This window comes from Empidonax traillii, unplaced genomic scaffold, assembly GCF_003031625.1.
Source record: "Empidonax traillii isolate 1590-97213 ecotype Southwest subspecies unplaced genomic scaffold, ASM303162v1 scaffold509:size578255, whole genome shotgun sequence".
In the NCBI taxonomy this organism is placed as follows: Eukaryota; Metazoa; Chordata; class Aves; order Passeriformes; family Tyrannidae; genus Empidonax; species Empidonax traillii.
In genome coordinates this window covers 148,562-173,955 of record NW_020955702.1, presented here as the reverse complement: position 1 = coordinate 173,955, position 25,394 = coordinate 148,562, and the positions used below count along the sequence as shown (strand labels likewise).

Below are 25,394 nucleotides of genomic sequence, written 5' to 3'. Positions count from 1 at the left end.
CTCCAGCACCTCAATATCTTTATTCCAGTTTAGGGTCCAAGACTGAACACAGGATTAGAGGTGCAGCCTCCAGTGCAAAGTACAGAGGAATGACCATTGCTCTGATCCTGCTGTCTTAATCTCAGATACATTTTCTTAATTCCCTTTCTTTTTAACTTTCCTGGCACAGTTTTAAAATTTGGCATAGTATAGAGTGAAAGTGTCCTTTAACAGCTCTGTTTCACAAAGTTTCTGTGTGTCCATTCAGTCACTAAAATCAGACACTGCATGGCAGACACAACTACAGAATTTCGAAGGGTACGCAAAACTAATTCAATTTTACTCCATGTTAAAATGACCACACCTGGTCTTTTGTTACTGGAAATCACTAAACAAATGGGCCAGTGGAGTCTGCCAATTTATTTTTTTTTTCAATGACAAAAAAGGAAATTACATTAAAGATCTTCTAATAAGAAAAGATGACTTCAACTGTGAAACATTTCATGAATTCTTGCCTGTTTCAAATAGGTTTCTCTACTTTTGTATTGATAACCTTTTGGCCCCTTCTTTAGGCAACCTGTAACATCTTGTTTACAGTCATGTGCCCAAAGTCAGATGGCAGTTAGGCAGGTGACTACCTGCTACCATAAAATACAGGAGACGAAGAAAATAAAAAGACAAGGACAGAGAGAAACAATTTAACTCCCCATCTGAAGCTGTAACACTATTTGGATGCCCCAGTTACACTGCCAAACGTGTTAAAAAGGTTTCCCAATTCTACTTTACCCTGCTTGAAACAGAAAAGTCAAGAGCAGTTCAGTACTGGTTACTTACTCAATTGTGTTCCTGTCCACTTTTCCTGTCATATTAATGCCATAGAACTGCTGCATGGCAGCTATAGCTGATTGCATGGTTTCTGCAGAGCGCAACACCGACATTCGGGGGTCACTTGGTGGAAGGTAGCCATACTTTTGTAACCATACCTGCAATGACAAGTGCAGTGGCTATTAAATAGAAATTAGAGGTAAATAAAATGCTCCCTAGTAATTAGCTTTATATCATATATAATGAAGCTTCTAATTCATGAAGTATAAGTGCTGTTACTTTAGGTGTTTGAGTTTGTTGGGGTTTTTTGGCAAATAAATTCTTTGGGGCTTTTATTTCATATTCTTTATTAAAGATTCCATTGTTTTAAGTCTTACAGTTTTCTACCCAGGAGCCAGTTATTATCTGAAACTGCCTGCTTCAATTATTTATTTAATATATTTATTTATTTGAAGTTACAACTTATGCACCTAACCTTGGCTCTAGGCACTTCACAAAATGTTTTAAGCAGACAAAATATAAATCTGCAATATATGTCATATAAAATTGACTGCCCACAGGGCACATAAAAATATTCACCATCTACAATAATAAATCCACAATGGCTCTCACACAGTTACACTATATTGTAATTGTCTCTCAAAGAATATGAAAGAGAGGGAAGGGACACATTCAGCTTTCTGAGAAGAATATCAAAATCACATACTTATAGGCAAAGCAGGTGTCAAGGAGATAGTGAAGTAGCAGACTGTGAGCCCACTTAGAGGAAACTTCCTGATAAGAGGAACTGCCTTTTTAAATCAAGATGAATTTAATGCCAACTGTTTATGCTCTTAATTGTGTAGAAGTGCGAGGGATAAAGCAGGGTCCAAATAACTGAAAGCTTTATGGATTAAAGCCACTATCTTAAGAATACTCAGACAAATCTTGTGAAACATACTGTCTTCTTGAGGCAATGCTTCATAAACAAATAGTTGCATTATAATGTTGCTAAGCATTCTTAAAATCTAGCCTATATAAAGCACAGTCTAAGATTTTTGAGGTAATGAGAACACTGATATATCCTTATAAATATCTTCTCATCTAAGATCTGAAACACTCACAAGAATGAAAGATACTTATATTGCCAATCTACAAGACTCCATTAAAACGTATTGCTGCAATTTCACTCTCTCCGAGAACAAACTACTTGCGACCCCATAAATCTGATCTGTTCTTTTAAAATAAAATAAAAAAAGGAAGAAAAAAAAAAGAAACAATCGATTCAGCCACCTCTTTCAAACATATCACATCATAGTTCACAGCTTCTAAATACTTACATTAATGAATGCTATACTCTTACAGTGTGTTGTAGGCTCTCTGTGACTCATACAACACTTTGGAGGTTTTTATCTGTTTGTATATACACTGTTCATACACAGCCTAACACCAAACTGTGTAGCTATTTTCAACTTTAAGTTTATCTTGCAAAGTCTACCCAATTCAGTTCCGTAGCAGGTTAATCACGGTGGTGGTGCACTCCCCTTTCACAAACACAGTGAAGATGATCAAGAGGAATTAACTCATTATTAAGATTCACTTTACTAACACTAAATGTGTATCATAGGTGAGCATTGGATCAGTGTAAACAAAAGATCAAACTGGCATTAGAAATTAGGGAAACCATCAGGTCATGAGTTCAGATATTTCTAATTTAAACAGGTTTACCTTCCAATAGTGTGGCTGACACACAATCTCAATGTTTCTGAGTTCTACACAACAGGGAGATCCACCAGGACATGGAAATAGAAACATGATTAAGACCTAGCTTAAACTCTTTCACCTTCACACTAACTCTATATACAGGAACAATTCTGAATAAGAACAAAATTGTGTTTAATCAATAGGAAAATGTTCTTCTTTCCAATACAAATGAATTGCTACTATCACTACCTACATCCAACTTATATATTCCTATGTTCTTGCACTTTTCAGCCTCAAGGGAGAAGTAGTGTACCCTGTGTGCAAGATTTGGGTCATCACAGAAATAATTTAGTTTATGTGTCACTTTGCACGGGAAGTCTGCTCTTTCTTCCATAAGGTAGGTCTGAAATGCCAGACAGAGCTTGAATGTGGGCAAGACCAATGTAATATGTGGCAACAGGCCCATGGAAGTAAGAAACAAATAAGTTTGATTGATTTCAGTGTAATGTGTAAAGTCCCTTTGAATTAATATTTGCAATAAGAATATTTAAGAATGGGGTTATTTTTATATTCAGTCTTCTCAAGTCAGTGATATTAAAACAAATGATCAGTCAGGGAAGAAAAAAAATTCTGAATATCGTGTCACCATTATCTAAAATTATGCTACCTTCTTGTCACCATCACCAGACAGGTGAGCAGGGCTTTTTATGAATCTCTCAGGTGCTAAGGGCAGACAAAATTACTTGGTAGGCTTGTGAGGTCATCTATCACTACTCAAAACCATCCTCACTATGGCATAACTGAAGCATCAGAGGTATGAGATTACAAGTAAGTAAATTTGCCAGCAACTAAACCTTCAGGTATCTGAATTAGAAAAGCTATAGAGACAGAAAAAAATATCTTGGGGAGTACTGTGGAGAAGTGGAGCAGGGCAAACAAACTGGAATCTAGCAGAGTGCCACTGCAGAGACACTCTGCAGAAAAGGAATAGAGAAACAGCAGGAGGGGACAGTACAGCCTTTCTCTGTCTAAAAAGACTTACATATAAATTAAATACAGGATGCCTGATAGCCACCCCCTGTCACTGCACAAAGGAAGCAGACCACCTGGGTCTTCCCTCAGCCTTCAAAACAGCAACTAGAAGATACAGCTAACATACAGGAAAGTCAGATGACACTCTGAAAGCAAGTTTCTTTTTTTTTAAATTCAGACAAATTGACCTCTAGACTGGTGGATGTTTGAGACTAGTAGCATTTAGTATCACAAAATTCTGTGCTTTGTCCTTATGAAAAAGGATTGTGAAACAAGATAAATGAGAGCAAATCTTGTTTTGCAGTTTTCTATTAACATGTTTTGAGGGACCTTGACTCAGACTGCCAGATATCTGAAATATGTACCTCAGATTCTATTGTGCATAGTCCAAATGCTGGGAACTACAGAGGAGAAGCTTCACTTTAAGTCCAAAATATATAGGTGGGTAAAACAACAAAGAGAAGATGAAACACAATGAGGCAGACACAGCACAAGAATGAAAGAAAATACTTTCCTCATCACCCTGTATTTTTGAGGCAAGTTATCAGAGAAATTATATTCACAAGAATTTCCCCTCCCCTCTACTGGAATTGGACGAGTGTCTGCCTTAATGTACTTTGGCAATGAAAATGCAGTCTTGGCAAGCATCATTCTGAGGAAATCATCAATCTTGGAACAAAGAAGTAGTGAAGTAGATCCATCTAACATGTTGTGAGTCCATGGAACCTGTAAGTGCTCAGCACATGAGCTGCATCATCTTCCAGAATTTGGATGCCAGATTTGACTAGATTTGTAGCATTTGGGTTTTTTTCTACCATGATGAAAGGATCTTTTCATTTTAGTTTGTAACTGCTGCTAATGGAATACTGGATATAATGGATCATCTGGATCATCTGGCCGTGGAATAGATAGCAGTTTGTCACATGACTGTATTTTTTCCTCCTCTAAAGTTTAAAGAATGATCTAAATTAAAGTGTATTAAACACACCAATGGATTTTAATCATTGCTAGCTTAAGAAGAAAGAGTGGTCTTAAAACCAGTATGTTGACACAATACTCTTACTAGAACAAAGAAAACCCATATATCTTCATTAAAGATTAAACAAGAATATTATTAAGATAATCAGAGTTTCAAAGAGATTACTGATTTCTAAGATAGAAGAAAACAGCCACAAATTATTAATGTACTTGAATGACAGTACATAGTATAAGCTACAGTACAATTATGTTCTATGAACATGAAGGCTTACTAAATCAATCTAATGAAGCATGGATTAAAACAATTTCATAAATACCTTCGGTAGTGCAGCTGCATATCATTATTATTCATGTATTTCTGGTGGTTTTTTTTTTTTAAATATTTTATTTGCAAACAAAATTCCTATCTGCACTCAGTGGAACTGTGAGATTTCATAATTTCAAAGTATTTTGACTTCTGTTTTTTAATATACTTCCACTAAAGACACTATAAGGGAAATGGTTTAAAATGACTGAGTAATTCATATACTTTCAAAAAGCAAACATTGAGGAATCTAACCTACAGTGATCACCACAGGATTTAGCAGTTCAAGTGCAGATGTAATTTTGAAAAGTGATTGAAGGTTTTAACTATGGTAAGGATAAATAAGCTAGCTCTAGAATTAGTATCCATATGACCAAGTCATTTCCTCATTTAGGTCAAATAATCATGGCTAATGGTGTGTTTTAATTACAGACCTAACTATCGCAGCTAATACTGACTTTTCAGTGACAACTTGATAGCCAGATAGCCAGAAGTAAACAGAAGTGTTTATACAGAGAATTATAAGAATCTTCTGATGTTTTCCCTCCCTCCTGTCTTTAAAGCCACCAGTTTATCACCAGTGATGTTTTCTCTTTTTAACAGAAGATATTGATTGAATTTACAGAATGGGTATATGGTGTGTTTTATCTAAAAAAAAAATCATCCTGCCTGTTTAGAGTAGATTGAAGCTCACAAACAAATCAATTTATTGGAAATTGTATTGCAGGATTTAAAAGATCTTAAAAAGAAGGAAGCATTTTCATACCAAGCAATTCTTTTTTATCAATATGAACATACCATAAAGTCAAAATACCAACTTGCAAAATTTAGTTCTCCAATGGCCTAAACTAGAAAGTGGCCAACCTCTTTTCTTATGAGTTTTTGTGGCAACCTCTCATAAAGCAATTTACATGTGGCAGCAGCATAGCCTTAGACACATTAATTTTTACTGTAAATTGCAGGATTTGTAACAGGGACTTAATAATTCAGAAAAGTCTGTGGGATTGCACTTGAGGTTTCAGGATGCACTATGCTTAATACTTATATGAACTACTAGAAGTAGTAGAATTGACACCACAGTGGGCCAAAGAAGAAGATAAGTTATGCTTCACTGAGTTCAGTGTTGCTGAAACAAGTTAGCTTCAAAATAATTGAGGTATCTCCTCTATTCTACTATATATACTCTGACAGGTTTTTTTCTGTGTTCTAGCTAGAAAATGGATGTGAAACTAAACAATCGTATTATATTTGCTTCCAACAGTACAAAACCAGATTTACCAACACGTGATCTTGCATGTCAGCAGAGAGGTGGCAGTCTTGACATTTCCCAGTCGTGCATGGTGACAGATAATTTTAAACGGGACCTCCTGTTCCCAGGGAGAGGTAGCTCAAGAATGAAGACTGCAGCCCAAGGCCAGAAGTTCTGCCTTTTTACTGACTTCAACCAAACTCAGAGTCTAAGGAGTGGTAAAAGTAAAAAGGCAAAATGTATTCAAAACTGTGTGTTGAATTCCTCTCATTTGCAATTCAAGTTTAGTTTAAATATTCTAAATAATTTTCTTCGCTGCCACACTTACGCATGGAAAAACAATGTAGCTTGAGAGCAGCAGAAATGGGAGGTATAAAAGAGACTCTAGGAGCACCAAGCCAGAGCCATTTGCAGATTCCAGGCAGGTGGGAATCTACCAGTAAGCAGCAGATGTGGGATTTACATATAGCACAGTCCTTGAGAGACTGAAATATGCTTAGTATATAACTACTCATCTCTAAATGCAGGAGCTACATTGTTCCTTCACTACTTCTACTTTCTGTACTGAGAGGGTTAATAGTATAACAACTATGACACGAATCCTCGGCCTAGAAAAAAACTCTTTGTACCTTGATCATTCCCTCCAACAGTGTGCACATTTCTAACTGACTGCAAAATGTGGGTCTTATTTATTAGTTGCTCAGCAAAATTTTCTTCAGTCCCTAATAGAAATGTCTGGTGGAGCCTGGCATAGACCCAGACCAGTGGAAATACTTCCACAAATAAAACTAACAGTTCTAGTAGATGTAAACACTCAATCATACAGCTGTCTCTGTAGGGATGCTGCCTCTACATCTTACTAGAATGCCCAGTATCAACTTCTAAAAAAATATTAAGTGCTCTGCAGGGATAAGAATGCTGTATTGAATAGTCTGGCTAGATATGTCATGAGAATTTCCAAAAAAAAAAAAAAAAAAAAAAAGAAACTTCTAGGGCCATGAGGATGAATAACACATTAGAGCATCACTATTACGAAAAAAGACTGAAAGAGCTGGAACTTTTCAGCTTACAGAAGAGAAGGCTCCAGAGGGATCTTATCTATGTGTACAAATATCTGAAGGGAGGCAGTGGAAAAGATGGAGTGCCAACCTCCAAAATCACTCAGGCTCTTTTCAGCAATGCCCAGCAACATGGTACTCAGGTATGGCTATAAACTGAAATACAGGAGGTTCTTTCTCAGCCCAAAGAAACACTTTTTCTCTGTGAGGATGGTCAAATAGTGGCACAGGTTGTCCAGAGATGCCGTGGAGCCTCAATTTTTGGAGATCCTCAAAAGCCATTTGGGAAGGGGTTTGGACAGAACTCTCTTTCTACAATACCTCTCCAATAACACATTTGGTTCACAAATTTCAAATTAAGGAAGAACACGTATATGTTTTTGCAACTGGTTGCCTGATAGGCAAGGAATCTGGCTTCTGGTATACATTTTGAAAGAATTGTAGTCTTCTTCTTTCATAACTGTCATATTGTGGGTTATAATGATTCCATAACCTCCAGTCCCTCTAAGAATCAAATGTTTTTCTTTTTGTGCCTCTTTCTGTTCCTCTCCATGTATCATCCAAGAGGTTACTTATGTGGTCCTACATGAAACATCTTTGATCTTTCCTGGCTTTAGATTTTTATGGTTTTCTTTGGCTCATTATATGTAGCTGTGGAGTTCATTCAGATGCCTGGATCCCAGAAGACCACTGGCCAGATCAAGGTGATGCACGTGTAACAAAAACAATGATGAAACTGGAGTCAGAACAATTCTGGTTGAGCCAAAAGCCCGTGACATGTTCCTTGGAAAATCATCTGGCTTTTTTGGTAGCAAAAATAAGAATGAGTGATGCTTCCCAATTTTTCTCATCACAGCATTGCAAGAATCCAGACGAGGCTTTGAACATATGAATCACTGTATAAATGCAACTGTTGCTTGGTGATGTATCAGAGAAGTCAAGAGTTCAAAGCGGCTCTTTCACCACAGATTACCCCATCACATCATTGCCTTGGTATTAGCATCTTTAACCCCTATAGCTTTGCAATACCTCATCAGCAAGCTGATTATTTTGGTCTAATCCAACTATATATTGATGGGATAATTTTGGAAATGTTTACCATCACATTATTTTAGGGCAGAGTTGTTTATTCTTACTATTTCCAAAAGCAAACAGGGAACTGAACATCAACTTGGGAAATAGAGTTTGCTGCTTAGATCCTACAGCTTAGGACTTGCTTGAACTTTTGTTTCTTCTAGTTTAGATTTCTCTAGAGAAAGGCTTATCTCCCCTCACACACATATTCTAAACAACCAAAGCAATGAATTTCATCATGAGTTCATAAGAACTGCCTGACTACTTCAATCACCAGTCTACAAGCAGCAAAGTCTCTAAGTGGTTGGCACTAGCTGGAAATGACCACACATGTTTTTAGGCTCTGAGAATATCATTTCAGGTAATCTTAGACTTCAAAAGGGAGGCACTCACATCACTAAAACTTAACAGTAATACAGGATTTTTCCTCTTAGACTGTAAAATCATTAGCAGCAGCAACATCAGGCAAATAAAAAACATATACTACTGTAACGCTAAAGTAAAAAATCTCAGCTATTCGGTATGTCTGTCTTCTATGGTGCAATTATAAATTACATGCTGTCATTTAAAGAAAAACAAATATAAAACCAGAAGCGTATTGACCAAAAATACAGTAATGATCACGGTTGGTTTTTATATGTCCCAATACGTTGTTTCAAATAATTTTAATAAAAGTACTAAAACTTTGTTCTAAGACATTTACATAGGAAATACATAAATATCTAATGTACCAGTGGTGGTGTCCTACTTTAAAAAGGCTTTTGGGAAGGCAGTCTATTGTAATAGGATGAAAAGGTCAAGCTAAAAAGTTCTTTGGGGTAAACGACTATTCAAACGATATTTGACACTTGGTATTTGAATCCATTAGATAAAATAACTTTTATAATGTATGTGGTTTTAAGTTTACAACATCAAAATAGATGAAAGACAAGTTAACATTTAAAGGAAATGTGACTTGAACAAACTTTTTTTTTTTTCTTCATATCACTTTAATTTTCTTCATTGTAGTAGGTTTTTTTCTCATTATATAAACATAAGAAACATCATATTCTGAATCATAAAAACATCAATTAAATATCTATGCAAATATTTCCTATATCAATATCAAAAATACTCTTATATTATGCGTTAAACTAAAATCACATTAAAGCAAAAGAATAGAAATGCAAAAAACACAATGCAATTTTTTTGTTGACTTATACTTCATAGGCTTTTAGTATACTTTTGCAGATAAGATTGCATATAAATTCATACTGTACCACACATAAGCAGTGTTTGAAAGTCTGTGTCTGTAAAAAAAATAAAACTGGCTATGCTACAGTCAAGAGCAATGTTGCCTTCGGTTTAAACAGGAGGTATTTAACTGAACCAGTTAGTTCCTTTATTTGGATGAATATCACTTTTTTTCCTTTCAGGGTTTTTTTCAGCAATCAATGATGTCTTGACTACTTGCAACATAACCTTTTTCTTTTATGTCACGGTATGTTTGCTTACCACAGTCAAGAGTTTTTAAATATAAATATATAAATATATACTAAACTTTAAAAATATCTTTTTTTTCCTGTCTTCTGTTTTTCAAAGTCAGATATGTAAAGTGTAAAATTTCAGATCCTTGCTGAATATCATTCCATATGTTAGAAACCTTTTTTTTGACTGGTATAAGATTTGTGATATTTACAGTACAATAATAGCTCAAAAAAATCTGATTTATGTTTTCCTGCAGAAATCTGTAAATAGAAGATGAACATGGATTTCATAAATACATAAAATTGATGTATGATATCAGTTTGTCACTTCCCAGGGAGAGACAAGAAGAGAATGTAATGAACATAAAATGTAATACTGTCGTTTTCCAAATTATTTTGTTTGGTCCACACAGTAGAATCAAAGCAAAACAAAACAAAGTAAACACTACAACACAACATTTGAAAGGAAAACCTTGTAACTTCTTCAAGGAAGTTAATAAAGAAAGGAAGTAAAATCCCTGAAATGTATGATTTCTTCATGAGGAAGAAGGACAGTATTTTAGTTCAGCTATTCTCTTACTATTTTGCAATGAAGACAATCTGTTCAGCTGCATAGTGAGTCTATCTGATCAGAAGTTTTAACAATGAAATTAAAAAACAGTACAAAAACCAGCTTGTCCTCTATCCCATACTCTTTTAGTTTCTGACTTATTCCCCAGTTTTGAAAATGCTGGTCCAGTAGAAGAGTTTCCATGGGATATTGATCTATAATTAATGTTTCCCACTTTGATTTCCAATCTTTCTTCAGAAAACGCCCGTGGGAGATGACTCTGCCACAGGGAGGGCAAGGATCAATCAGAACCTAGTGCCTCCATTTATACAAGCTTGCTTCTAATGATTCTCTTCAATAATTTATGCAAATTACACCTGCCTTTATTTTTCTCTTGTATTGTGGCTCAAATGAAGCTAGACGGTGCCCTATAACTAAAGAGGTAACAGCAATACTAGTTAAACATTTTTACTTATTTTTTTATTCATCTTCAACAATGATCACATAGCTTTCATTAATTATGTTTTAGCATGGATCAAAATAGATGAATACACTAACTTTTCTGTATGGAGTTCAAATATTAAGCAAAAAAAGGTGAATTCAGTACCAAAATTAATGACATTTGGCTCCTGACAGATGTTACAATGAAGAAAAACAAGACAGAAAGTATAGAGAAAGCTATTTTTCTTGATATAATAAAGACATATAAATTCCAAAGTAAAATGTTCCCTTTCCTTGAAACAAGGTCTGGGTAGATTAGTGGCAGAATATGACCAACTCAGGCTAGCTCTATTAGGCTCTTACTTTCACAGAGATAAAAACATTCTCATACTTCATTTGATAAGTCTATTTTGTTTGCAGTATACTAACTCACCAGCTGTTTGTAAGCTGCCTGCAAGTAGCAGAAAGACTGCATAAATTTCTGTACGTCTGCAACAACTTTTCTTTTTATATCATCCTCTAAATTCTAATTTTGTCAAAGGGCAGAATTACAAAAATAGAAGGGGGGAAGGGGAAGTGGTGGATTGATTCATGTGAGGGATGTGACAAGGTGATTCCTGCAGGAAGAAAAAGACACAGAGTAATTGCTTCAAAGCAAGCCACAGGATTATCTTTTATTAGCTACACTATAGGCTATGGTCATGTGTTTTGCAATTTTAAAATGTAATAGAACAATTTCAGCTTTGCTTAATTAGGACCTGACGCTGTGAATTTCTGAGTGCTCTCAATAGCCATAGGTTCAGATGGATGCTTAGAGCCCTCAGTGCCCAGAAGAACTCAGTCAAGCATTTCTATCAACCAACAGGAAGAATAGGATTTATCCATACTTTTGTACATATTAGACAAATAAGTTGTTTAAAGGAAATAGTTTCCTTTACACTCATCACCTGAAATATTTATAGAGTTCAGGCATTCTAGAGGCTTGGGTTTTGGGGGATTTTTTTTTTTTTTTTTTTTTTTTTATAAATACATTCATTGCTTTTCTAGCTCAAACAAGGAAATAAAATCAAAATAGCAGGAAAAAGCCAGGGAAAATTACATGTGTATGCTGTATGCTTTTCTGTTTTTTCCTCCAAGAGACATGGTCTTTTATGCAATTAAGAACTATAATATGCAAAACAAGTAACCTAGTACACTTCAGAAATTACATTTGCAATTAATAAACATAATAGGTCCAGTATTCTCATAGCAATGTCATTAGCATGCTAATCCTGTGAACCTAATATTCAGGTGTCCCAAGTAGCAATTTATTTAATGTTAATTTATTAATTTTTTTTCAGTTTAACATATGTTCTTTAGACTTGGTCTACCATAAACTAGAGGTAAAATTAGAGCTGGTATTACCCTTTCAGCAATTAAATTCAAATTTCCAAAAGTATTTATACATTTTGTACAGGTTCAAAGTGCAAATGAGAACAGCTTTTGCATGTATTAAAGACAATGGTGTTTACAACTGTTTTTCTGTGCATGTATACATATGCTTCAGAAAAAAAAAAAAAACAACACATTTTTTTTTCCAGTTTTGTGCTTAGAAACATGAAATAAGGTTTTGGTATTATAATTTAGTTAGCAATTGAAAATGAACAAACTGAATATTGTATTTCTCAGCTCCTACCAAGAAGAAGAAAAAAGCATCAGGAAAAATTAGCAGTGTAAATTTTGCTATACAGAAAAAAAACCAAAGCAAGCAAACAAACAAACAAATAATAATAATAAAAATAAAAATAAAAATAAAGGAGAGGCAGAAGGAGAGAGAAAACAAAGTCAGGAATCAAATAAATCCTGAATGTTGTGAACATCAAGCTCTCCTACAGATTAAGATACCTCAGAACTGCAGCTAAGGAACCCAAAAAACCTCTAGCCTGTGACCCAGGGTTAATGAACAACAAAAAATTCGTATTATGATTGCCATGGCATGAACTGGTTAGGATGCATTATTCTAGTGCATCCTAAAACAGAAAAAACACACAAAACATTTCCAGCTATGATCTTCTTATAGGTGGTGGATATCATGGAATTAGTATTCTCATTTGTTGCCATTTTTCTGCATGACTGTTAAGGTCATTGGAAATTTGGCAATGTTTTTTACTTCCTACAGGTAAGAGACAACAGTATATTTTTGCACAGTTTGAAGGTGATGCTTGCATGAAAAACATTGCAATATAAATTCCAATTTACCAAGAGCTACCTTCTTACTTTAAAATTGTGCGATTGACCATCATCATATATATTCTAAGGTGGATTTTTTTTGATATATGTTTGCCATATACTTTTTTCTCTAAGTAATTTTTCATGAAAAGTAATCTTTCGTCTTTCTCCCAATCAAAGGAACATTCAGTTTTGAGAAAAGTTAGCCATCCTTTTTTAAGAATGAGAATTTCATGTTGCCAAAAAGTATAAATCCCTTTTAATTTTGCAATGATGTACAAGATCTGCCTTTAAAGCAATAAATGCTTTCCAACTCATCAATCTAACTTGGGATGTTTTAAGAAGCATTTTAAATATATCATTAAGACTCAAGCTTTTTTTTAGTTTAATAGTGGATTTAATAATGCAGCCACTATCTGAAGAGGGACTGATGCAAAGGTGACTTCCTGAATCTAGAGAGGAGTACTTAGTTTGCTCATTCTGCTCTTTGATGATCTTATAAGGGGTACAAGACTTTAATGAGAAGTTCCTAGAGAGTGGAAGCTGTGAGGAATCATACTGCTGAGAAAGAGAGAAAGACAACTGCAGCCAAGACAGGGATGTAAACGGAGGCCCCCAAAAGCAGAAGCAACCTTTCTTTTTTTTCCTTCATACCAGAATATCTGAAGAAGCAGTGATGGAAAGCAACTTTATGCAAATTTGAAGCAAGTTCTATCTTACAACTATTGAAGGACAGAGCTTCAGGGTTACCAAGGACCTAATAGAAGCAGATTTAAAGACCACAACACACTACCCTAACAGAAACTGTAAAGAACTACTTCCAGTAGTTCTTAAGGTATCTATCATCACTGAAGCATCTCATTTGTCTTTTTCATGAAGTTCAGCATTGTAACTCTAAGGGACCTCAAGTTGCCAGACAGAAAACTGAAGTTTTCCCCTCCTTCAGATTTAGTGGTGGTCATGCAGCCATACATCAAAAAAAAGTGAGGCATGCCTAATGAAATTAGGGTCTTTAGGAAGTGGCATTTTTAGATTCATCAAATTTAATTGACCTCTAGTTCCTCTTCCCTTCCTCTCCTCTTCCTAGAGTAGAAATGCAGTCTTGCTTCAGTATTGGGTAAATTCTGCAGATAATCTGAAAGTAAAGCTGAAGGATCTTATAATATCAAAAACTCTTAACTGAATGTCTGTACTCATGTCAGGATCATTATTCCTATACATGCAATCACAAAAAGTGATTGGAAACTAAGTATGGGATTAAACACATGAAATTCCACAATGGATTCTCTCAATGGTGCTTCTTCTAATGCCTTATTGAAGACTTCCTATTGTACAATCATGGAATAGGCTGGCTAATGGGGTAAATTCATCAGTTAAAGGTTGTTTTTCTAAAAAGCAATTTTCACTTTTAAGTCTACTGTCCACTTCAACTGATCCACACTAATTTTTGAAAATATAAACAGGAGAACTCAGTTCATCTTTTCTTATTCTTAAGGCTGATCCTATTTAGTTTCCTGAAATGAAACAACATTAATATGGACTCTTACAAAAGGCATTTCCATAGCCAAATTTCTCCTCACTCTTATCTAGAATTCTGTCTTTTCTTGAATAATCACTTTCTGAGATTAGGTTGTCAGAACTTAACAAACACTATGTAAGAAAACAGTAATGGATTAGCCTAATGGTATTAAAAAAATTCGGAATTTTTATAATTGTTTTTTAGTGCCCTAGCATTTTCCTTCTGTAGCACAGTGAACAGCTGTTTCTGCTGAGTTGTCTAAAACATTGCCCAAGTCTCTTTCCTCAGTGACTACAATTAATTTAGAAATCTGCAACGTATGTAAATTCAAATTATCCCCTCTAGTAGGCATTACCCTATCAGCACTGAATTTCACCTGCCACCCTCACTCCAATCCACACATCCAGACGACTGCACTACAGCACTAAGCAAATATTCAGTCTTTCAATAAATTCAAAATCTTATCATAAACTCATCTCTCAATAAAATCTGTGGGAAAAAGTCTAACATGGGTAAGAAGTTAATGGAATAAATTTCAAAGTTTTAAGAAATTTTCTTTTCACTGGCAAGTTGAAAATCAGGATGGATTGTCTTTTTCCTAAAGGATTTGTATTATTTCAAAGCAGACTTGGTTCAGGGAAGTCCTATGACCTTTACTTTGGAAGCAGGATGATCAACAGTCTTCTGTGAGAAAAGGTTTCACCTTACTTTCCTCCTAGAGTTAATAATCTTCACAGAGATAATATTTTTTCATGAAGAGAAGATAGGGACAGGATATTGTACAGTCACCATGGCAGTAGTTATTAGACTTGCATTTTTGCAGATCATGATCTAGAAATCACCAGTTTGTCTTCTGTGCCTGTTCACTTTATCTCAGCCCAACAAAACACATGAGGTTGTGACAACAAAGAGGTAAAATTTTCTGTAAGGTAAAGCTGTATATTTAAGCGATAGCATCGCCAGACTTTGGGAGGTCTGGCAGTCGATGCCTCCAGGGGACACTACAGAAGCCTTAATGAAAAAAAGCAGGTCTGCAGAGGGACTAATGTAGGCCACTGTGGGGTTGGAAGGATCTGGAAAAGATTCATGTGGTTTTAGTGAGCACTGATCTGCTTTATAGGGAAAGGAGTCTGAGAGAAATGGATCAAAATTCTGCTACTGACACCAGGGATGATGTATTGGCTCAACTGCTCTTTACATAAATCGCTTCGTTTGTGCACATAAGGTCTAGACAGGTGGAATATACATATACATCCCTTCAAATTTAACCAAAGTCAGTTCTCTGACATATGATTAAAAAAATATTCATTCAAATTTACTTGCAGACTTCAAATGAACTATCTGTTTATTTCTATAGGGCACATAGGGAAGCTGACATACCAAGTTCTGTAGATGTCACTTTCCATAAAGGAATACTTGAACCAAATATTGTAAAATCCTTACAGCTAATTAGTGTGAGAAGAATATATAGAAAATGTGTTCCCAATCTTGTGAAGGTCATGATACTGCCAAGTAGTGCACAATTCAGCATTATAACAGAAATGCTTGACAAGACTTCTTCTGATGCTACTTTTTATGTTCTTCTTCTCTTATTAATTTTAAAATATTGAAAACTTGTAACACCAGGAAAGTATCTGAAATCTCCCAGAAACACTGTTTTGATTCTCATATGTGTTGAAAATTCTGCTTAAAAGTGCCTCTTCTGTGTAATACGGATCTGGTACCCTCAGGGACTATTCTGCCACTCTGAAAGGCTTCTAGAATGGCTGCTCATTTCTAGAAAGGCAGAGAATCTAATTTTGAAATACTCAGACTTTAAATTTAATTTCCACAAAAGACTGGAAAAAGTTTATTACAGAGAGGTTAATTCAGTACACCATAGACACATACACATAAAATCTATCATAGAGCTTACATTGTCTTGAAAAAATTAGTTTGTCTGAATATTTTGCAGGTTTATGAGATTTCTTCTCGTAGCGGATCAGATAGGGAAACGATGGAAATCTCAAGAGGAACTGTCCTTTTAAGCCTCTAACATGAGAGGAGAGGGAGGGGAGAGGAAGGGAGGTGAGGGGATAAGTTGTATTTAACTGTTAGGTAATTCATAATTTGTCTTCTATTTAAATATATACTTTAAAAAAATAAACCCCTATAATGGTTAAATATTGGAGCTTTAAAAATCTGCATCTGTGACTTTTATATTACTCACTAGTTTTACAGATGTATCCCTGCACTATACTTTGGATCATATATCAATTTCTTAAAATACCTGCAACTTGTTCATACTCTTAAGCAAATAAATAACTTTATGTTGTATTACCAAACATACAGTATCAATTAGCAAGCAATTGTTTCTATGAATAATTAAAACCTATGGAAATAAATAAATATTTATATATGAGATAAATAAATTAAAATATGCACGTAAAAATGCTTTACTGTCTGTTTGCCTTTAACTCACAAAATTCAATTACATTCAATTCTCTCCCAGTAAAATTCTGCTCTTACCAATGAAATACTAAGTAAAACCTTCAGAAGTTAGAGAGCTTTCAAATAGACCTGTTCTAAAAAATGGACCTTTCCTTATTGTAGTGTTATACAACTAAGAATTTATTTTTCCAGCTTTTTTTGCATGCATTCATTGAGAAAAGCCCATCAAAAATTTATACTGGCATATACAGAAATTTCCCTCAAAAAGTTCAATTTATCCAGAATTTCACAATATTTAATAAATACCATTAAATATTTTCCATTTTCAGTGAATTTACAGAAGTGTGAACAACTGTTTCATGAAATACTTTCCATCTTTACTTCTATCACATATTTACTTCTATCACATATGTAGAATACTGTAGATTTGGTAACTGTTCTTAGTGCAGTACCTGTAGCACAACTCTTATCTCTGGAGACAAACACATTTTCCTTGGATAGCATAAGCATTATCCCAGATTCCTCACCTTGCTTTGAATTCAGATTTTTGCTGTTCTGGAAGATCTTTATATCACACAGTTATGCATGAAAATTTCCTTCGTAGAATGAGCAATAAGCAGTCTTTGGTCTCATTCTGCTTTTTCGTTTTCTAAACACTGGAATACAAATCCATACTGTTACTTGTGCTCTCCCCTGTGGAGGCATTCCTCCTACACAGTAGTATTTCTTCAGATGGTGGAGAGCCTCAAACTTGCCTCTAGTCTAACAGTCTATTGCAAGGGACTGCTTCAAAGAGCCAAGAATATGAGCAAATGCTTTATTTAAAAAAACATAATAGAAAATTTGATGACTCCTTAGCACCAGCTAAGTACTTTTCAAAGACCATGCTACCCAAAGAACTTATTTAACTTGACAAAACCTAAAGAGAGTAGCAGTCGCAAACAAACTTCTCTTTCCCATATTTCTGAGTGGAAGCTGAAAATATTGTATAACCTGTGCTGATAAATACCCAGTTCTCCCTTCATACATAGTTGCACACATTAGCATATACTACAGTGAATTTCAGTATGAACTGCTTAAAATGTATAGGATCAAAGAACTTAGGAAAAAGAACACAGCAGTGAAAACAAGATCAGGTCTTATATAGAAAAGCAGGCAACGAAGGGAGGCATTCATTCTCGTATTCCAAACTGGCTAATCTTTTAACTGTCTTCTCCACCCTTGTGTGTAACATTTTGAATGCATCCAGGGTTTTGCAAGCCTCACAGATGTCAAAAAAGAAGAATAACATGGTTAATTAGAACAAATCCTTAATAGTCCTTGAGTGGTTACTTAAGCTGTTAAAGTTCACAGCAGCTTCTCAGGACAGATTGAAAAATCTAATAGTGAACTTGAACACATATTCATTGTCAGTTGAAAGCAACAAATTATAATCTGGAAATGCACCCATTAAAATCAAAAGCCCAGAAAATTCAATCCAGACCTCTTGAGGAAGAGCTGAGTAGATCAGGTGAAGCCATACACAAGCTACATATTGTGAAGATTTCTTCATCATATACATCTAAGGAGCCAGGATGGTTATAGAATGAAGTTTATTTCCCACACAGAGCCATTTTTTCACACTGTATTCTATTCATTACTGAATTGGAGATTTATAAAATATATAAAATGCATATCTTCACAGATAGTTGCACGTGCCTGAATTTTACATTGATGGTGACTACAGACTGCTAAAAAAATCTCAAATTAGGAATTAACACAAGTAATGAAAACAATACCAGGGCCCATATTCATAAACCATACAATGCCTTCAATGTATAAAAAATTTAGTGACCTATTGAAACCACATATAGTTTCTGGTTTTTATGTTAATAAAGTAACAAAAACAAAAAAGGATGGATTTTTCCAATTGAAATTGCAGACGAGTCTGATTACACCAAAAGACCTTATATGCATTTACTGTGTTTGTAGCCAGATAGAAATGAGTTATGAATTTCACAGTGTGTTTGCACTCTGTTTCTGTTACTGTTACACTAACTGTCTTGTAGTTTCAAAATACCTTAATGATTACCACTTGACCCTGCTTACTGTCCTTCACAGGCAATTTTACCCCTGTTATATTATTTAAAAACCCTTTGATTAATTTCAGAGGAAACTAACATGCAGTATATTTAGTTTTATTATGGTATACATTCAGTAGTTTTTTAGTACATAAAATAACAACACAAATTGGCAGCTAGGCAGAAGCTTTCAATTTAGACAGGGAGGCTCCAAAAGCACAGCTCTTACCAAGCATTTTTCATGTCCTTTATCAACAGTAAGGCCTGCAGATCCATAAGACACCTTAAACACTAACATTTTACTCTAATTGATCCCAGTAACAATGGCTTGGCTTTCAGTATCTTCCATCTTTACAACAAAATCTGTACATACTTAAAAGCCTGTCTTTCACCATACTTCAACATATCAAAGTAATGCTTTTAATGTTGCTTTTAACACCCTAGCTCTTGTTAATAACTGTGCTTCAATTAATAAAATGAACTGCAAAAACAAAGTCTTAAGTTTACATTACTTTTTCAACACTTGGTTGTGGAAACATGGAATTAAATCCAGACCCAGATGTCCTCCCCTGTGTGTTACAGATTCATGCAAGCTTGCACATGAGGAAAGGCTTAGTTTAAAGCACATGAAAGTCAGAAGTTCATTATCTAAATGTGATATTATTAAAATTGGGATTAAAGTGGCCTCACCAGATGTTTGATCTTGTGAAATGCTTAAAAGCAGCACAAAGTTAGACTTGGCGTCAACTGCTATCATTTTGATCAAGAACTGATAAATATGACTTTTTTAATATTTTCAGAATTTAAGTAAACTATGACCAGTGTTTTGGAAAGGCACATCTCCTTTCACCTGATTTTGCTACCACACATTCTATCAACTTTCTGATATGTAAATAGTATGACAGATGAATTTAAGAGATGAATTTTCAGATAATATCTAAATAACTCTCAAGGTTTTTATCAGCCTATTTTTTACTGACCCAAAATTCAAACACAATCCCACTGACAAGGGATCTGACAAAGAACCTCTAAGCAATGCCATCTGTGATGAGAATCTGACATGTTCAGTTTTAGAAAGGTCAATGCTGAAGGACAACCTTCCTTCACAACAAAATTCAGCAGTTTGGATGAAGAAAATATATTCTTTCAGTCTGATCAATCATGCAATATCAGGGCAATGTCTTGAAATACTATGAATAAGCATTAACATGTCTGCAAATATTGATTTTTCTTTGATGCTGTCACCTTCAAACCTGCATATTACTCCAGTTTGGGCGACTGCTTCAAACCATTTGACATGATTGGAAAGAACTAATTAGAAAAGTTATCAGAAAAAATATTTAAGGAAATAGGGTTTTCTTTAAATCACTTTTATAAAACAGCTTTTATAATGTAAATATGTATCTTTTTCTAATTGGAAAATACAAGTTTAAATTCTGGTTAACTAGTTATAAGGTTTTTCAGTCAAACAATCTCCAGACCATGAAACCACTTTAATTGTTTTATTCCTTCATGAGTTACTCTATCCTGTCTATGCAGACAATGCCCTTCAGCAACTGTTCAGAGCTTCTGATCTGTGGGAACACTTTGACCTTCTGTACACCTCTTCAAAATATGACAGCAAGGTAGAATTACTCACACTCCACTTTTCTCAGAGTTCAACTTTTTCCATGGACATGTCAGAAAAATAGCTACAGTAATCAAGCAACGTTGGAGCCTTGAAGGAACCTCAGTGTTACTTTTTACTTTCATATGTAACTATAAAAGATGCAAGTAGAAAAAGTACATGGAAATAAGGATGGATGCAATTAACCTTGTGCTGATTTAAGGTAATCTATTTAGGAAAAAAAAAAAAAAACAACAGTAGGAGTAACACTACTGGAAGCTAGTGATAGTTTGGGGTATGCTGCCACTGAAATCAGTATCGAGCACTGCTTGATCTCTGTGGTACACTAGTTCTAATTGATCAGTCAGAACTCTACAAAGGAGTATAAATGTGGCCCAAAGTCTTTCATTACTTTCCACTGGTGAGATACCATATAAAATAAAGATTTACATATTATGATAATTTTTTTTCCTTTGGCAGGATGGAGCACTCAAGTAAAGTTAAATTAAATAATTTATTTAGTTCTTTAAATAGTTCATGATGTCTTTTAACCACCAACATAACTTAGAACTGCAACAGATTAAACTTCCAGAAGTACTACTTGCTCTAGTCCTTTCATCCATGCATAGTTGTTTCTCCTTTTCATTTTATTAGCACTGAAAGAACAATTTGGTAATACTCCTATTTAGCATGCTGACTAGATGGTCTCCTGCAACTATCTTGTGTAACAGCCTACAGGTAGCATCACAGACATGAAATAGAACTGGAGTATGAAGAAGACCTATGATAGTCACTGACCTCAAAAATACATTTGCAGTGGTTAGATGAGTCAATTATGATGGCAATGATTTAAAGCTTATCACATCTTTTAGCTGCTGTAGTGCAATCTAATGAGCATAACTGCTAAAGTGACTTCAAATTCTACTATTTGTTTTAATTTCATGAATGCTTCAAAATGAGTACTCCAAACAATATATGGAGTGAGACATAATATGGACAGAGTGATGCCATTCTTCATGTTAGTTTAGCATGTCTAAGTCTCATTGGAATGGTAGGGAGCAGGGAACCACCTAAGGCTGATAGTAAGTTAAACTGTGAATTTGTTTTACATCATCATCTGTGCCACAGGCTTCTTTAAACAAAACCTAGCACATGAAAGCAAGGCAATTATTGGTAAAATATGTGGAAATGCCTTTTAGCTGTCTGGCTATCCCCTCTTTCTTGTGATATTTTCTAATATGTTATTTTTTTCCATGGGGGGTTCCCCTGCATAATGAGCAGCCACTCTTGCAGAGTCAGTGCAGAATCACACAGTTAGGAAGACTCCTGTCCCACCCCTTCCACGTGGTCATGGTAGTAACTGGCACATCTCTGTGCTGCACACAGATATAGGAGGGGGCATTTAGTGGCCATCAGCTGTCATTCATCTCTGTGAATAAAGGAGCAAGATGTCATATTATCATCCTGCATGCTACTTTGAAATAGGTGGTGTATGAATAGCAAAAAAAAAGGTATGCTGCAGTTTGGTAATCCTTGTTTTGGACTAGAACAACAGCAGCAGACTGTTCTGCTATACCCAAGATCAATTCAGGCTTGACTGCAGCCCATTGCTGGAAGTGGTGCAGCTCCATATTTGTCATGAAAAAGTCCAGCTAGGACATTTGCACTACAGTAATGTCCCCTTTCCTCCCTCCACTCATCTATAGTGCAATGTAATTACTGCAAGCAGTGCACAGTCCTATTTTACCTAAGTGATTTCCAGACAGCTGGAATGAACAGTGACTCTCATACATTTTTAGAGCACAAAATGTATTTAAATTTCCAATCCTGACAGCTTGCACCAAACACTCCCCATCCCCAGCTAAGGGCAGGAAAGCCTGTCAGGAAAGACAGGCAAAGCAAAGCAAAACCAGTGCTGTCCTAGAAACCCTCTGGGGTCACAGGTAACCAGTGCAAGTCAAAGAACATCATTTAGTCTTCACCTGTGCTCAAAAACTGGCTTTCTGAGAAACCAGCCTTGCTTGAAGTGATGTTTGCATCATCCACCACTTAAGATGTGCCAAGCACTACTTGGGCACAGTTATGACTCTAAATTAAAATCTTTACTACTTGAAAAAAAAAAAACATACATCCTTCATATAAAAAAAGATAACAGTTTCCAGATGATACAACTGTCAAGGCAGATCAGTTTCTGAACTAGTTCCAGCTACCTTGACAGTATCGTCTTTAGTACAGATGCACACAAAAAAAGTCCAGAAACCCAACAGGACAGATGAGATTTGAATTTCAATAGTGATTCAATTACTATTGAATCACTATTACAATTAAAATTCAATTTTAATCTTGTGATAAAAGTCACTTTAAAATAATGCAATGTTCTGGATATGTTTTTGACGTATATTATGGAGCTACATGTTGCACATAGAATTAAAAAGCACAACCCTGAAAACAGCCCAATGATGCCAGACTAGTATTATGTAATACAGCCCAGGCAATACACACTTTGCTTTTGTTAAAGCAAAAGCAAAGCAGAAATGATACAGCTGAAGTGTCTAGAAAAACTGACAACTCATAAGAATGTGTAGATCAGAGAAACTACACATCCCACACAGGCAAATATTGCTGGTACTTGTGAAGGAATATTTAAAAGTAATAATACTTAAAATCAAAAAGAGTTAGCATCAGTTAAGAATTACATGCAATTCTAACCAATTAGAATGATATTGAATTTCATAACAAATTTGATTTGTAATTTTCTCCCCTGTTCCATACATTACACCATTACTTCACCTTTTCAAATATCTTTCTCAGAACGTTTTATTACCTAACATTCTCAGTTCACACAGCTACTGTCATGAAACTTCTCAGATCTCTGGATAAACTGGCTTGTAGCTGGTGATTTTCATGGTCAAAACACAAAAGATTTAAGTGAGCCACTACACATCATGTAGGAGGTTTTTAATTGCCAGAACTCCTCTGATGTTCTTCTCTGGGAAATTCAGAAATGGGTGCACAGGAAGGAAAAGTGGAATGCAAGTACGACAGAAAACACAAAAGACAAGAATAGCATAATAGTATGTATTCAAATTTGTATAAGATCTTCATAAACAAAAGCAAAAATTTAAATGACTCTAAACAGGTACCAATACATGCCTATAGAAAACATTTTGCAGTATACCTACGATGTGCGCAAATAATTTTCATGCTTTTTTTCCTCACCCACACTGTGCAGCCATATATAGTTTAAGGGACCTGCCCTACTGCTAGTTAATTTTTCTATAAATTACTCATTTTTAAATAATTCCCAGATCATTTTGTGAAATAGTTTTCTCAGTTTGAGGGAAAACATAAACCAAAACCAAACTCTCCAATGAAACCAAAGCCCTTAAGGGTGGTGGGGTTTTTTTTGTTTTGTTTTGGTTTGGTTTGGTTTGTTTTGTTTTGGTTTGGTTTGGTTTTGGTTTTGTTTTGTTGTTTTTTTTTTTTTAATGGAAAGAAAATAATAATTTAAAAAACACTACCAGCTGATGGATTGGTATCTGAAGGCTGATTACTTCTCTGGAATTTATGGAACACATATGCACTTGTATGTTTTCATACAGAATTGAGTTACCTATTTCTTACTCTAATGTAGTGAGAAACTCAGCTGCATTTTATAGTCAGATCTTTCTCAGATCAGAAAATGACACCTATACTACTGTTGTTGGCTACTATGTAACCTGGTACATTTACCTAAATGGATGTAAAGAAGACCCACAGCACATCAGAATCTCAAATCCCCATCACCTTTGAAACATCTGACTTCCACTATGAAAGATGCAGATCCTCACAAATGACAGTGACGCACTATAACATCTTTTTTTTAAGAATGTTACAACAACTTATTTGGAAACATAGGTTTTGTATCTTGCAGAAGAGAAAGACTGCTGTCAAGGGGAAAACTTGTGGGCATAGTGTGATGACAGATTCTTCTGCTTGGTTTCTTATGCCTGCATATGGTAGTGCCATTTATAGCTGTTTGCCATCATAAGCACACTGACCTAAAATGGAAATAGGAACCATTACAAAATGACATGCGTAAGCTTTCTCAAATAAAAACATGCAGGCAGCCATCAGCAGAACTAAATTCATATGATCAACCTGAAGTATGCTCTAAAGCAGCTGTGTGATGATTATACTGTAAAGGGAGAAACTGCAGCTGTAAAAATCTTCAACAATTTCATGTCTTTGCCCTTTGATTATAAAGAAGCAAGAATATTGGGAGAGTAGATAGTAACTTCACCATGCTTCACCACAGCTTCTTTATGAATTAAATAAATTGCAATACATTTTGAGTCTAGAAGACTCAGACATTACTTTATGAACCAGCTATTTAGAGATCTTGCTTCTTAAAAAGCATGTATTTTATCTTCTTTTATGTGATTATATATATGTTGCTCCCATTTATTTGCCCACTTGTCTCTGAAAACCTCATTGACACAGTTCCTAAAGCTCTCCCTCTTGCCATCCATCTGCCTTCTCTACATTCTTACATTCAAAGCTCTGCCTCTGCCTTGTTCAACTTTCACACAGTTTTGGATTATTCTTATACCCCATTTGACCTCTCTACAAACTTCAAGAAAATTTTACCTTTCCTCCTCTTTCACTGCCCACCTTGGGATTTGAAATCATGAAGTCTGAGTTCCATACTTGCTCAGTCACTTCACTCAGGCTTTACCCCAGCCTTGTTCCCTGCCTTTTCTAAGCCAAGAGCTTCCATGGCAGATCAAAGCCTTTCTGGCAATAGTCCACATGAGTCTACACAGTGCATTACAGGAGACGAGTTCATTCTGCCACCCTATGAGCTAGCCAAGATGAACCTGCTTTACACAGAGCTAATCCTGAACTAAAAAAAAGCCCTCCTGAGATACAAAATACATCAGATCAAACCCA

At 35.2% G+C, this 25,394-nt stretch overlaps 1 protein-coding gene across 1 annotated transcript in view; it reads right to left on the bottom strand.

Moving 5' to 3' along the window:
• The window catches only part of MMP16 (matrix metallopeptidase 16), a 173,951-nt gene that overhangs the window by 80,338 nt on the left and 68,219 nt on the right, over positions 1-25,394 (bottom strand). The window contains exon 2 of the mRNA XM_027896672.1: positions 814-962. Coding sequence (XP_027752473.1) covers positions 814-962 — 149 coding nt within the window. The remainder of the gene's footprint in view (positions 1-813; positions 963-25,394) is intronic.